Source organism: Chiloscyllium plagiosum, chromosome 26 (genome assembly GCF_004010195.1).
Source record: "Chiloscyllium plagiosum isolate BGI_BamShark_2017 chromosome 26, ASM401019v2, whole genome shotgun sequence".
Taxonomy (NCBI): domain Eukaryota; kingdom Metazoa; phylum Chordata; class Chondrichthyes; order Orectolobiformes; family Hemiscylliidae; genus Chiloscyllium; species Chiloscyllium plagiosum.
Genome location: NC_057735.1, coordinates 22438704 through 22454790, shown reverse-complemented (window position 1 = coordinate 22454790; position 16087 = coordinate 22438704). Strand labels below are relative to the sequence as shown.

General features: G+C 41.6%; 1 protein-coding gene across 4 annotated transcripts in view; it reads left to right on the top strand.

Annotated features, from left to right (window-relative positions):
* Window positions 1-16087, top strand: part of LOC122563195 (copine-8-like) — a 583848-nt gene that overhangs the window by 511087 nt on the left and 56674 nt on the right. The window contains exon 20 of one of the 4 annotated variants that reach the window (XM_043716736.1): window positions 1214-1417. The exons of the other annotated variants lie outside the window; for them this stretch is intronic. Coding sequence (XP_043572671.1) covers window positions 1214-1381 — 168 coding nt within the window. The 3' untranslated portion in view covers window positions 1382-1417. Of the gene's footprint in view, window positions 1-1213; window positions 1418-16087 lie in introns of those variants that run through there. 4 annotated transcript variants of the gene reach the window in all.

Sequence of the window (16087 nt, the reverse complement as noted above, 5' to 3'; positions counted from 1 at the left end):
GGCCCAACAAGTCCACACCGACCCGCCAAAGTGCAACCCACCCAGACACATTCCCTACATTTACCCTTAACCTAACACTATGGGCAATTTAGCATGGCAATTCACCTACCCTGCACATTTTTGGAATGTGGGAGGAAACCAGAGCACCCGGAGGAAACCCACGCAGACACTGGGAGAAACTGATTATTGTAACAAGAACTTCGAGAAATGAGTGAGTTTTACATAAAGTTTGAAAGTGAGGTAGTTAAGTCTGAAGCAAGGGTTTTAAATTTGAATAAGGGAAATTATGAAGTCGTGAGGCACAAATTAGCTGAGGTGATTTGGGCAAATACATGAAAAGGCATGACTGTAACTAGACAATGAACAGCTTTAAATAACTATTACATGAATTATGGCCACTATACATTCCTTCAAGCTACAAAAGTCAACTGTGGCAAACAAAGGGAGTTCAGAACTGTACATATTTTTAAAAAGGGTCTGCAAGGGTCCTAGAAATAGCAATAGATTAGCAGGTTTTAAACCTATAGTAAAGACGACAAAGAAACGAGTAAGTAAAGGAAGAGTAAAATCTGAATACAATTTCACACAAGACATAAAAATGGACTGTAAAAACTTCTATGTTTTACTGGAATGAATTTGTGTTCATTGCAGAGTGGGGGAACCTTATGGGCAATAAAGAAATGACAGAGAAACTAAATTATTACTTTATGTTTACTTTCACCGAAAAAGTTACAAGAAATCTCCCAAACTAGAGAGCCTAGTAGCTAGGAAGAATGAGGAGTTAAAGGAAATTCATATTTCTGAGAGGTTTGTGCTAGAGAAAGATGATATATCCCCAGGACCTGATATTCTTCATCCTAGTGTTGGAAAGGAGGTGATTTGGAGTTGGTTGATGAGCTGGTGATTATGTTCAAATATTCTATGAATTCTGGAATGATTCCTGCACATTGGAAGGTAACAAATGTCATCCAATATTTTAACTGAATTGAGTTGAATGAGCTTCATTGTCACATGTACTGAAATGGGTACAGTGGAAAGTTTATAACTTGCCACTTACAATGCCCCCTTAGGTGAAAGGTACCTAGGTACAATTTTTATTTACAGATTAGAGAAATGAAGAGGAAAAAAGTAACATTCCAGCTGTATGCACTAAATCATAGTTCAGAAAAATGGGAAGCAAAGTTAAACAGTCAAACATAATCTCTCTCCAAAGGTTCTCCACAACAAACCAGCACAGGAGGCCTCCACATGGACTTACCACTGGCTGCTGCCACATCCTGCACTGGGCCTCTGGTCATTGGCATACCTGTTCTGGTCACTGGCATCCCCATTTCAGATGCTGATGTCCTTTTTCCAGCCGCTGGTGCTTTTCGGAGACTGAGGTCGGGTGTCCCAGGCTGAGAGAAGGGAGGAGAGAGGGAGAAGAAAATAAAAAAATGGGGTGGAGCAGAGGAGCTCCGGCTGGAGCCATCTTATTGCAGCTTATGCAGAAACCTAGATATAAAACGGGGAACTACACACCTGTTCACCTTATATCAGAAGTAGGGAAAATGCTAGAATCTAATGTTCATGTTGTAACAAATAACATTTAGATATTAATTATCTAATTGGGCATAGTCAGCATGGATTTGTGAATGGGAAGTCATGTTTAATGAGCTTGTTGGAGTTTTGCAGAGGTGTTAAACATAAAATTGATAAAAGAAGAGCAAATGGATAGAGTATTCATTTTATTTTAATCAACCTGTTTGGCCATAAGACCACAAGAAATAGGAATGGAAGTATGGCCAATAGGCCCGTCCACTCTAACATTCAATCATGGCTGATGGGCAATTCAACGGCACTTATCCGTACTTTCCCCATATCCCTTAATTCCTTGTGAGATTGAGAATTTATTAATCTCTGCCTTGAAGATATTTAATGTCCCAGCCTCCTCTACACTCTGTGGCAATGAATTCCACAGGCCCATCACTCTGTGGCTGAAGAAATGTCTCCTCATTTCTGTTCTAAATTGATCCCTTCTAATTCTAAGGCTGTGCCCATGAGTCCTAGTATCCCCGCCTGACGGAAACAATTTCCCAGCGTCCACCCTTTCTAAGCCATGCATTATCTTGTAAGTTTCTATTAGATCTCCCAACAACCTTCTAAACTCAAATGAATACAATCCCAGCATCCTCAGCCATTCATCGTATGTTAGGCCTACCATTCCAGGGATCATCCGTGTGAATCTCCGCTGGACATGCTCCAGTGTGAGTATGTCCTTCTTGAGGACTGGGGCCCAAAAGTGGACACAGTATTCTAAATAGGGACGAATCAGAGATTTATAAAGTCTTGTTAGCACATCACTGCTTTTACATTCCAACCCTCTTGAGATAAATGACAACATTACACTTGCTTTCTTAACCACTGACTCAACCTTTAGAGAATCCTGTACTAGCACTCCCAGATCCCTTTGTACTTTGGCTTTGCGAATTTTCTCACTGTTTATAAAATAGCCTATGCCTGTGTTCTTTTTTTACAAAGTGCAAGACCTCGCATTTGCTCACGTTGAATTCCATTAGCCATTTCTTGGACCATTCTCCTAAACTGTCTAAAACTTTCTGTAGCTTCCCAACCTCCTCAGAACTACCTGTCTGTCCACCTAACTTCGCACCATTGACAAACTTCACCAGAATGCCCCCCGTCTCTTCATCCACATCATTTATATATAAAGTGAACAGCTGCGGCACCAACACTGAACCCTGCGGGACACCACTTGTTACCAGCTGCCATTCCAAAAAACAATCCTTTATCCCAACTTTCTGGCTTCTGTCTGACAGCCAATCCCTAATCCATGCCAATAGCTCATCTCGAACATGATGGGCCCTCACCTTACTCAGCAGCCTCCCATGAGGCACCTTATTAAAGGCTATATTATTTATTTTTTATTAGATTCCTTACAGTGTGGAAACAGGCCCATCGGCCCATCAAGTCCACACCTACCCTCCGAAAAGTAACTCACCCAGACCCATTTCCCTCTGACTAATGCACATAACATTATGGGCAATTTAGCATGGCAATTCACCTGCCCTGCACATCTTTGGACTGTGGGAGGAAACCAGAGCATCCAGAGGAAACCCACACACAGGGAGAACATGCAAACTCCATGCAGTCACCCAGGGCTGGAATTGAACCCGGGTTCCTGGAACTGTGAGGCTGCCATGCTAACCACTGAGCCACTGTGCCAACCCACGACACATTATGACACATCTGAGATAAGTGGGATTTGATCCCAAGCCTGACTCAGAAACACTACCATGTGTATAAGATGTGGAGGTGCTGGTGTTGGACTGGGGTGGACAAAGTTAAAAATGACACAACACCAGGTTACAGTCCAACAGGTTTATTTGATGGCACCAGTTTTTGGACCACTGCTCCTTTGTCAGATAGCTAGTGGGGTAGTATCATAGGACACAGAATTTTAGTAAATAAAATAAATTTACAATAAATTCAGTGCCTTGTGATCCTGCTCCACTAGCTACCTGATGAAGGAGCAGTGCTCCAAAAGTTTGTACTTCCAAATAAATCTGTTGGACTATAACCTGGTGCTGTGTGATTTTTAACTTTGTGTCTAGGTGCCCTACTCAATGGATGTACAATAATTCCGCTTTCAAAAGGTTTTTGATGAAATCATCACAGGAGGTTGGTCAGAAAAATTAAAGCATGTGGAATTTGAGGTAATATACACCCGTAAATTATACATACAGCTTATAAAACTTGAAGACTTTGTATTTGATGTCAACTCTTAGGTACCAACTACAAATAAGAGTCAATACTTAGCATCTAGAGCTTGGGATATTAAAATGGCCTTTCAAAATTGAACAACTGGTATTATCAATTAATTATGCGATATAATTTCAATGCCTAATTTATTTCTTGCTATTCAGAGTAGCATTAGCTTTATTGGTCACTGGGATAGCTTAAGTAGACATCAAATCGTTTGACAAGTGCAGAAAGAAGTTTTAATGCTAATGAGCCCTGATTGGCACATTTTAGAACCCAAAATCTAGGTCAGACTCATCTAGAAGAAATGGATGTTAACATTTCCAGACATTAAAAATTGCATAATGTGGCAAGCATGACATTCTGATTTCTAAAATTGGAATGTATCCACAGAATTGCCAATCCAATTTCAACTGAGATCATCTTCAACTGTAAGGGTTTTCTCTCCCGCTGTCACCACTTACCAAGTCATTCAGTATGGCATCAAAAAGAGCTCAGAAAAAGAGGTGGTCAGCTCTAACTCAGATATCACAGCAGTAGAACTAGAACCTGGCCTTTACTAAATGCCTGCTAATTTGACCATGAAAGCTTTCACCGTCTCTTGACAAAAAAACCTAATTAACCTTTATTTAAAGCCAATTTTCATTAAAAATACTAAGTGCCTGCAAAATTGATTTTATACTTTAAGAACTAGGTTCAGATGGAGAGAATAAAATCCACAAGACAAGGCAACACTAGCATCCAGTATGGAATGGATTTATATTTGATCTAAAATTTGCCCAAGGCTTCAGTTGAGGAAGAAATAATTGAAAATCAGTCTCTGTGATCACAGATTGACTTGAGAGGCATTCTGAAGCAGTCCAGCCATTTTGCTTTCTGAAGTCTGAGAACAGTGACTTCTACTATGAACCAAGTGTCATTCTATCATGCTTATTTACTTCCCACAGAGATCCAAAACATGCAAATACCTTTTGAGTGTTCTGTCCATCAAGGTGTGTTCATTGTGTTGGAATGCCATGCTGCAACACCAATTCTGCAATCAGCTGTTCGCTGTGTTGCCTCTGCATCTATGCAAATGAGGTCTACCTGCAATATTTAATTCAAAACCCCAGCAACATGATATGAGACTGGGTAATATCCTGAATGTCCTGATCACCACTGTTGAGGATCTTTGGAATCTATGCAGTTTTTTTTCCAGCATCCAAAACTGTTCTTCTGCAAACGCACATTTTCAAAGGTTATCTTTGCTACAATTCATTGTTGGCTGAATGTGAAGCCTTACTCCATTAAAATTCTCTGGTATGCAAACCCATTGCATATTAATTCCCTTGTTTCTGTTATATTCTTATTTGGCCTTGAATTGAGCAGCTGATTATCTGTCTTTTTCTCTCCAAACCACCTCCTGCTGTCTCCAGAAAATACTCCCTTCCTATTCCTGCATCAGCCTATCAGCTGCTGAACCTCTCATCCATGATTTTGTTACCTCTGGGCTTGATGAATCTCCATGCTTCAGGCTCTCTGCCTTTATTAAATCTCTCCATGCTTCAGGCTCTCTGCCTTTATTAAATCTCCATGCTTCAGGCTCTCTGCCTTTATTAAACGCCGCTCCCTCACCACCAGACGCCTGGAGGAAGAACGCCTCATCTTCCGCCTCGGAACACTTCAACCCCAGGGCATCAATGTGGATTTCAACAGTTTCCTCATTTCCCCTTCCCCCACCTCATCCTAGTTTCTAACCTCCAGCAACTCGACTTGTCCGACCTGCCCAGCTCCTTTTCCACCTATCCACTCCACCCTCTCTTCCCTGACCTATCACCTTCATCTCCTTCCCCACTGACCTATTGTACTCTATGCTACTCTCTCCCCACCCCCACCCTCCTCTAGCTTATCTCTCCATGCTTCAGGCTCTCTGCCTTTATTCCTGCTGAAGGGCTTTTGCCCGAAACGTCGATTTTGCCTGTCCTCGGATGCTGCCTGAATTGCTGTGCTCTTCCAGCACCACTAATCCAGAATCTGGTTTCCAGCATCTGCAGTCATTGTTTTTACCTACCTGAATCAAATGCTGCCTTGGCTCGTATCCTATCTTTCATCCTCATAAATTTGAGCTCATCCAAAACTGCTATCTGCATAATAACTTGTATGGTCATCCATCATTTCTGTTCTTGCTGATTTCCAGTGGCTCCTCAGCCAGAAATTCCATGAATGAATGATTCTCAATCTTCTGTTCAAATTCATATGTGGTTTCATCCTTCCCTTTCTCCATAATCTCCTCAAGGTTTACCATCCTCTTGGACATTTGTATTCCTACATCTCTAATTTCCTATATGTGCCCCCCACCCCCTCAACACCATTTATTTATTTTGTCTCTTCATTGTTGGCTGTATCTTCAGGTGTCTAGCCCATGAGCTATGGGATTTCTTATACCAGACACTCCACTTACATTAAAAAAAAATTCCTTAAAGCTTTCTGGCCAACCTTTTGCTCTAGTTTCTATGACTCCTTATGTGATTCTTTGCAGAATTTTGTCTGGTAACACACCTGAGAAGGGCTGTCACATGTTTTCTTTCATTAAAAGTGCAATACAAATGCAATAGTTGCTGCAGGTTTCCTTTGGACAATGCCATGTGTGGTATAAAAATAGAAAGTCACACTTTAAAATCAAAAAGGAAAGTAGGTTTCAGAATTCACTGCTTGAGTGTGGTGGACACATTTCAAAAGAGAATCTAATAATTATCTAACTAGAAAAGAATTACAGGATGATGGAGAGAAAGAAGGGATTGGACGAAGTGAGTTCTTTGTTTACAAGAAGCTGAATGGCCTTTTCCTGTGCTGTATTATTCTATGATTCAGTTTATACTACTCCACTTGGTCTTACATTCTTTGAGGGATTCCAAATGAGGCTTGGAACATCAATCCTTGATGATGCTTTATCAGTGCTTGTGTTTTTGTACATTTGAAACAATTATATTCTAATTCATATAAAATAAGGATAGATCTTTGCTTATGCTTTTGTGATATCCTACCACTGTTTATCATAATACCCCGATTCTGTTCCAGTTCCTGAAATGGATTCATTGTAATGTGTTCGAGCATAGTATTTCTTTGCGTGTTTGAATCTATCTCTTTCAAATGGTGATCGGTGCTCCTTCATGAGCACAAAGATTAACAGCTCATAAAGAATCTTCATAAAATCTGTAGAGTTTACACTTGAGACTTGATTCCACACAAAACATAAATCATAGTCATGCCCCAATACTTAGAGTTGGAGATAAAAAGTGGAGGTCTTGCATTGCTAGGAAAACTGAGAAATATGCAGATTCTGTCATAATTAAATGCAAGAACAAAATTTTGTTCCATATTTCTGGGACTGGGACCAGCCATTTGTGGATACCTGTGCTAAAGGGTTACAATGATGGAATTGAGTCGAAAAGGGTGGCACTGGAAAAGCACCGCATCAGGCAGCATCCAAGGACCGGGAGAGTCGACATTTCAGGCATAAGCCCATCATCAGGAATGTGAGATGAAGGGCTTTTGCCCAAAACATTAACTCTCCTGCTCTTCGGACGTTGCCTGACCTTTTGTGCTTTTCCAGCATCACGCTTTTCGACTCTGACTCTCCAGCATCTGCAGTTCTCACCTTCTTCTTAGAGTGATGGAATCTACCACCTGTAAGTTTCACTCCAAGTCAAACACCATACTGACTTTGGACTTTGTAACTGTTTCCTCACACCCTTCCTAATAGCTGTGTGGGAGGACCTACACCTCATGGACTGCAGAGATTCCAGACAGAGCTTACTATCACCTACACAAGGGCAATGAAGGCTGCAAATGCTGATGTTCATATCCCATGAACAAATAATAAGAATTAAAACAATTTTGTGCAATGATATACATGTTCACAAGCTTAATATCTTCCCGTAAGAAAATGTTCAAAGTCTGATCTAATAAAATAACTTGGTTATTTCTCCCAAAGCTAAAATGACTCAGTGATGGTGAAAGTGACAATGTTTTCAGATTCACTTTGCTTTTGCTTAATTTAAGGTACCCTGGTGATATATTCATTTGCTGAATAATTAAAAGGCAACTTTCAGTAAAATAACCAGGGGTTATTTCTTAGTTAGAAATTGACATTAATTGTTCATTACCAGAGAATTGGCCTTGAGGGCTATTTTATAATCTGACAGATTCTTTACAATACCTAAACTAACATGAATCATTTGCACTGCAATGGTTGCTGGGGTTGGGAAGTTCATGAATTTCAAGTCATCTGGGCTTTCCTGAGGAGATGTCTGGTACAGTAATAATGGGTGTCTTTGTCAATGGAAAATGTCTGCTGACAATCTTGACCAGAGATGGGGAACCTTTTCATGTTGGAAGGCCGCATTATGTTAGTTGTAATCTAATAAGGCCGCATCCAAGAAACTTCAATTCTATATTCTTCAAAATTCACGTTTTTTTAATTGTGGTGGTCAGTCTGTGAGGATTATTTCGTTGAATTTTCTTTTACTCTCTGGTATTTTAAATACATTCATTTTAAGATTAAAATAAAAATAATAAAGGATGAAAAAAAACATATTAGTACAAAATAAAAGATTTGTTCTGCAAAATTTGGATTCATTCAAAAGGCCACACACATTAGCCGAGAAGGCCGCAGGTTCCCCACCCCTGACCTTGACTATTAAGGGAAAGATATTAAACTGACAATTTGCACTAATTCCTTGTCAGTGAGAAAATCTTAAATGGCAAGTACCTTGCATTGTTTGGGTTCTGTGCTGTGAATTCTATGTATTTCTGGGTTATGTCTCCATCACCTTTCAAAAATAAATCTGCAAAGAAAAAATGCTGGGTAAATTAATGAGGCACGGAATCAACAAATTGACTGGATCTTATAGCTGACATTCCAGAGGTGGCTGTAGAGCGAAAGGTGCATTGGTTTTTATTATTTAAAACTACTTCGATTTTAGAATAATCACCATGAGCAAAGAATGTAATCCCATTATTCAAGGAAGAGAATGAAAACCAGAAACAATGGGTGAAATTTTCATTACTTAATTTTTATTGAAATAGAGGGACTACAAGCAGATGAGAATTCATTGCAATTGCCAAAGGGTTTTGTCTTGGCCTTTTAATTGAGCTATAGATTAGCATCCCACTTCCGAGCTCCAATTAGAGTGGGCAGATTGAATTGCATGCTGAATCTGTCAAAGGATTGGAGGGACCATAACATGGATAAGAACCAACAGTCACCTCTGTATTGATTTTGGAGATTGCTGCAATCACAGGAATGGAAAGGTGACCTGGGAAGGGACCTCAGGGTCTCACTCTTATCTGGTGACCCTGCTTTGAAATTGGAGGAACTTCAGTGAGCTGCTGTATTCCAAGGACAGGGGAAGTTGACTACCTCTCCAATAATCGGTGGAAATGGAAGTAGCCACGAATGTCAATGGAAGAAACATGATCACACCCAAGTGAAGACAGAACACAGAGGATGCAAAACCTGAAAAGGGTTGGAAAGGTGAGCAGTGAAAAATTTCAGGTCCCAAACTCCACACTCTGACTTTGCCAGCATCCTCCTCAATAACACTCCTAAGAGCAACATACTATGCAGTTCCAGTCATTCTTCTCTATCTCCAGGCTCCTCACATCCCTGTCTAAATAGCCATCACTCACCCTCTCTATTAACCTTACTGTGATCTGATAACCATGCCTCACAGTCACTTTCCACAAATGTTGTCCTTCCCTTAGTCCATGAGTGGGATGGTCTTGTTCCAGAAGGCTGGAGATAATATCAATGACCTGTTTGAAGGCTTGAAGCCTCCTGATGTAATGGAACAGACATACTATACATTGGGGTATCATGTGGAGGTGGATCTGTATCTATCCCCTCTGCCCTGTAGAGAGGTTGTGGTTAAGGAGACGGTAGTTGGTGTTTATGTTGTTCCTGGTGGTGCCCTTTCTGTTAATGTTGCTACTCTGCTTTTCCCTCATCAGAGGTGCAAGGTAATCAGCTCCCATTGGTATGATGAAGGAAGGAAGAGAGCTGTAGATTCTCAGTCAATGAGTATTTTCAAGACCAAGATCATTAGATTTCTTGGCACTAAAAGAAAATCAATTAAAATTGGGATAGGTGGGAAAGGAGAGTTAAGTTGTCAGTCCAGCCATATCATACCAAAGTGGCAGAGCAGGCTCGGGGTGTCATTTTTGCATAATCCTGCTCCTATGTCTTATGTTCTCAAATATTCACTGTCTCCAACACTGGAGCAACAAGCACTGCCCTAAACTGCTGTGCTAATTTGAAACTACATCACTACATCAACTTTGCTGAGTAAAAATACTGGAACATTCTTCCAAACAACAATGTAGAAGCACCTTCACCACACAGACTGCAACAATTCAAAAGACTTCACTTTTCTTGAATAATACCAGAAATGCTGACCTTGCCACTGATGTTAACAATCTGTGAAATAATAAAAATAGTGAAATTGAGTCTGTATGTATTAAAAGATCCATTTTGTTTTCAATTTAAGATAATTCTTATCTATTATTTTTATTACAGACATGTAATCTGATTAATAGTATTTATTGATTAACATTCCAATACAATAAGAGGGTTCACAAAATGAGTCCACAAATGTTTCATAGGAACCTTATGAAAGAATAGATTAAATTCCTAAAACTGATTGTGCTTCAGTTACGTAAGGTAAAAACTCAGTTAAAAGATTAGCATCCTCTTAATGTATGCTGAATATAGCGTTAAAGTGTGTGTGTGTGTCTCTGTGTGTGCATGCATATTAGTAATTATGTAGTTTGCTTCCCCCACTTGCACACTTTCATTACTGTCATCTGTTCTTTTGACATTTCTTGTATTGAGTGACCACAGTTGCCCTTTAGAATATCATTTTCTTTTTTTTATATAATGGGAAGGCTTATTAATCCTTCATGTTTACCTATTTTTCACTAAACATCCTGGAGTCATGCAGCAAATAACTTTCCATTCTCACACCAGCCCACATTAATTTTTGTATCTTGTACCTCTGTGTCCAAAGTATAATATAAAGTACTCTAATCTATTCACTAGCCCTGTTAGAACTGAGCCAACTACATGATGGTAGCTATTCTACCTTGCTTTCGGATTCTTAAATTTTGCCTGCTGAGGATACTTCCTTGCAGGTAGAGCTTGGAAGCATGCCATTATTTGTGAGATATATTGACACTGATTCACCTGTAGCTTTAATAATGTGCAGAATCTTCCCAGCTCTTAAACAGTATGGTTATTGGAAAAAAGTGGGAAAATTCTGGGGAGATAACTAGCCAGGCCTTTCTTGATATTGAAGCCAATAGTTCAGGACACCAAGATAGAGACATAGAGATGTACAGCATGGAAACAGATCCCTCGGTCCAATCCGTCCATGCCGACCAGATATCTAGTCCCACCTGCCAGCACCTGGCCCATTTCCCTTCAAACCCTTCCTATTCAGATACCCATCCAAATGCCTCTTAAATGTTGCAATTGTACCAGCCTCCACCACTTCCTCTGGCAGCTCATTCTATACCTGTACCACCCTCTATGTGAAAAAGTTGCCCCTTAGGTCTCTTTTATATCTTTCCCCTCTCACCTTAAACTTATGCCCTCTAGTTCTGGACTCCCTGACCCCAGGGAAAAGACTTTGCCCATTTACCCTATCCATGCCCCTCATAATATTGTAAACCTCTATAAGGTCACTCCTTAGCCTCCGACGCTCCAGGGAAAACAGCCCCAGCCTGTTCAGCCTCTCCCTGTAGCTCAAATCCTCCAACCCTGGCAACATCCTTGTAAATATTTTTTGAACCCTTTCAAGTTTCACAACATCTTTCTGATAGGAAGGAGACCAGAATTGCACGCAATATTCCAACAGTGGCCTAACCAATGATCTGTACAGCCGCAACATGATGAGATCCTCCAGAGTGAATAGAGAGAGGCCTATTGACAGTGATAATTGCTCATTGTCACTCGCGTTATTATTTAATTTCACCTCATTATTGTCACTCAACTACTCACCAGGAAGTAACTGGACACCAAGAATTCCTGATATTGAGATCTGAGTGGGCCCTTAGTGACTCCAGCTCGCCATTTGCTGCTCTGGGCCTCCTGGCACCCTGCACTGCCAATGACTGCATACACCCACCTCCACAGACCATGCCATCCAACATGTGCCAATATCATTGTCCCCCTTCTCCGATCCGCTTACGGGACAGTTCTGCATGTCAGTGGGGAACACTGGAGTGTTCTAGCACCTCTCATTGTAGGACTGCAGCAAGGGTATTCGACATGCTTGGACAGACACACAGCTGACGACAGGGCCAGGTTCCAGTTCAGGGCTGTTCCTCATTCTCTGTTGCAGCACTCGTTCACGTTGTGTCAACCGGGATGCTCACAGCTTCCTGTCTTGCTTTTCTTTTTTGCACTTTGCCCCTTAAAGGATCACAATATTCCTGTTTTATCTTGCAGTTTAACACAGACACAAAGCCAGGAACTTTGCTATGCTTTTCAGCAGTCCTCAGTCAAGGCAATTGACATGTTTCTGTATAGCACAGTGTTATGTCAGTGTTGTACCTGTACTATGTGTCTGCTGTGTACAAACATAATTCGCTAAGTGCTGCACACAAATGGCTACATTTGAGTAAAGTTGACCACAGTCAAGCCTAGTGAGACACCCTTCAGTCAGGAGACTACCGAACAGCCAGTTAAGGGATATCATTCCAGGGGCTAAGGGTTAATCAGCATTATGGAGTCTATAACTCTGCGGTCTGGAGAGTTGGTGACCATCAGTCATGTGAGTCTAATGTAATCTATCCATAAGCTTTAAGAACACATTCTGAGAATTGTACATATCTCAGTCAATAGTCTCATCATTCATCATTCAGGGTGTCCTCAAGTCTCTCAAGAGACTGGATTTTTCCAGTCTGGGGGCACTGTCCACGAAAAGCCAAGGGTTGCGGTAATCAGGGAACATTGCTGGGGAGGAAGACTGTGTAATTTATCAGGGAGATTAGAGTCAGAGTGCTCGGATGTACAGGGGATTACAACAGTGAATGGGGTCAACTCAGCATTTAAGAGGAGGAAACATTAGAAGGGCAACATAGAAGGAATAATATGGGAGGGAACAGTCAGTGGCACCCTGGTTTTGAAATGGAGAATGGATCTGGCATGTTTACTTGGTGTACCTGGGACTTTAAGAGGAGAAACTGTGGTAGGAGAGGTAAAGCGAGCATTTAGATGGTGAGGTTGTAAGGGAACTTGTGGATGTTCAAACCTAATAGGCGGGTTGTCTACCAGCAATGCAATGTCTAGGGTTCACCAATGTTAAAAATGCTGACCTTGAACACATCTGCTTGAGGGGCACTGTTGCTGTAAATAACAAGTGGGCAATTTAGATGAAAATGGCTGCCTCTACACCCAGATTGGGTAAAATAAATGTTTCATTCTGAGAGAGTGGGACTCCAATTTTGAGTGATTTAAGACCCTTCTAAAGGCAATACAATTTCACAGATACATATACAATAAAGTTGAGAGACATCTGCATGCTATATGAACATTAGGCATGGACCTACAGTGTGAAGTCCATATACTTTACAGCAGGCCTTCCTGACCAGTGTGCAAGAGAATGAATGAATCCAAGGATGGCTGTGATGCAACAGCAATGTTTCTCGAACTTCAAAAAAGTGATAAACCAACAACAACCTATAATTTATCCATAGCACACTTCATATCTTGGACTATAAAACATCATGTAGTGCTATGGATAGGCACACAACCTTGCACACCCCCACACTCTCCCACACACACACACGTGCATCATATTTACAATGTGAAAACAAATTTACATTTGCATGCCCATATCACCTATGTGGCCTCAGATGGTCTTCTTTCTTTCTCTTCCAGTGTGCCATAGCTAAGGTGGTGTCTTATGAGAGGAGACCTGGAGGGCCTCTGTGTACTTTCCTCTGGGTGATCTGGCTTCCTTCCCCAGTCCAAGAAACATTCTTTTTACCCCTTCTGGGTGGATTGGCCATGCTAAAGTGTCCTGGGATGGGCAGGCTAGGTGGATTAGATGTGACAAATGCAGGGTTACAGGGACAGTGTAGGGGGTTGTTCTCAGTGGGATGTTCTTCAAAGAATGACTTCCTTCCATGTTGTAGGGTTTCTATGTTTCATTTCTCCTGTGGCTGGTGCTGACACACCACCTTATCTGAAGTATCTGAAGTCAGCTCAAGGTCCTTTGTTCCTCTCTCACCTTATCATTGTACCAATGGCTCGAGCAGTGAGTGTACAACTATGTAAATATCCAGCAGACCAAGTGACAACCACCAACTTGACTGTGGATGCAGCCAAAATATTCACATACCTGAGGCAGCAGGGTACTGATGGCATTGCTACAGTCGGGCAACCTATGCACAAATTGCCCTGGGGCCCAACTGCTTGTTGCTTCAGCATGTCAATTAAGTCCCTAGTTGGTGACAGCAGGAGGTCCTCTGCGTAAGGCTGAGAGATGCTTTCTCCCTGGCAGTCCTCCAGTGCCAGTGGTCTGTGTCGTTTCTTTCTTGACCACCTGCGGAGATGTGGGAACAAAGTGCTCACCAGCAGGTCCTCTAGACTCTAACAGAAATAACTAGGTGAAAGTGAGGACTGCATATGCTGGAGATTAGAGTCAAGAATAGAATGGTACTGGAAATGAACAGCTGGTCAGGCAGCATCCGAGGAGCAGGAAAATCGATGTTTTGGGCAGGAGCCCTCTAACAGAAATATCACACCTATTGAGGTGGTAATATCTGAACTAGCTGGCAGTGCAGGAGGCAGGCTTGTCTGTGTTTCCTCTAAGGGATCCATACTCTCTTCCTGAGAGGTGGAGGAGATGTCTTGTAGTGTTGTCCTCTTGACCATAAAGATCGGTGATATACCCCTTGTACCTGCAAGAGAAAAAGAGAGAATGTGCTATGACTCAGGGGTATGATAATAATATATCCACAGTGCGATAATAGGTGCGTAACAGAGCAATGAATGCTGCTTCTGACTTGTTTGTCAGGATACAGAATTTTCGGTATCTTACATGATGGACACCAAGATCCCTCTGCTCATCCACACTACCAAGTATCCGACCATTAGCCCAGTACCCCATCTTTTTGTTATTCTTGTTATGTTTGTCAGGATACAGAATTTTCGGTATCTTACATGAGAAGTCCTGGACCTCACCAGTGAGGGCCAAAATTCTTGCTTTGTAATGGGTTAAGGAGACAAATATCTAGCACTTCACCACCTGTCCTGCCTCTTGCAGACTATTATTGGTCAATTTATTGTGGCAGGAAACAAGGGCAGGGGTTGAATGAAATGAAACTAGTGCTGTTGCAGGTGGGCGGAAAGATGCCCCAAGTGAGTAAGCAGTGCAGAGGACATGCAGGGTTAATAGTGAGGTGGAGAGTGCGGAGATTGAAGGTAGTGAGGGCTAGCGTCAGAGGATGTTGTCTGCCATGGTGAGAGGGATAGAGCATGAGCCTTGTTGGGAGGTAGGAGCAGAGGCAGAGATAGAATGCATGTCAAGTAATGGAGAGAAAATGATAGCATTTAGCTGGTGAAGTGGAGAAGATAATTGACCTCCTTTTGGCTCTGCTAGACTGTTTCCAGTCCGTGGACACTGCACTGTGCCAGGTAGCAATCTCAACCAGACTGGCAGGGTCTGGTATCATGGCCTCTTCTGCTGGTCATGGGGAAAGAGGACATGTCTGCTCTGCATAATTCCATCCATCAGGACTTCCGGGTTCCTTGCTGCAAAGTGGGATACCAATTTCCCTTTGTCTTCAAAATCTAAGGTGAATGTCTCCAATCAGGTAGGGCTGCTCCAGACCAAGTGCACAGCCACCTTTTAAATATGGTGCTGCCACCAATGATCTCAGGATATCCCAGCACTGGTGAGTACTTCCCTTTACAGTGAGTGGGAGAATTAGGCTAGCATCAGACTAAAGAGGCATCATAGGAGTTCAGTACACTGTTATGTGGTGAGTTTGAAATGACTGCATGAGAGAATTTGCTTAGTCTTCCCGACAGAAACCCTCGATGAATCTCAATCAAAACTTTTGGTAAGATTCATCCCAATGTAAAACTGATGCAAAAGCAATAAACTTGAATTGGGTTTTTATAGTTAACTATTTAACTTCAGAAATTTTGTCCTGAAAACTTCTGATGGAGTGTAATCAAAATGAGCTAACCATACCAATACTTTCCATAATGTTACAAAGGCATCATTAATGCAGCTTGCAGCTTGGGAAGGCCATGTATGAAATAGATCACTATAAT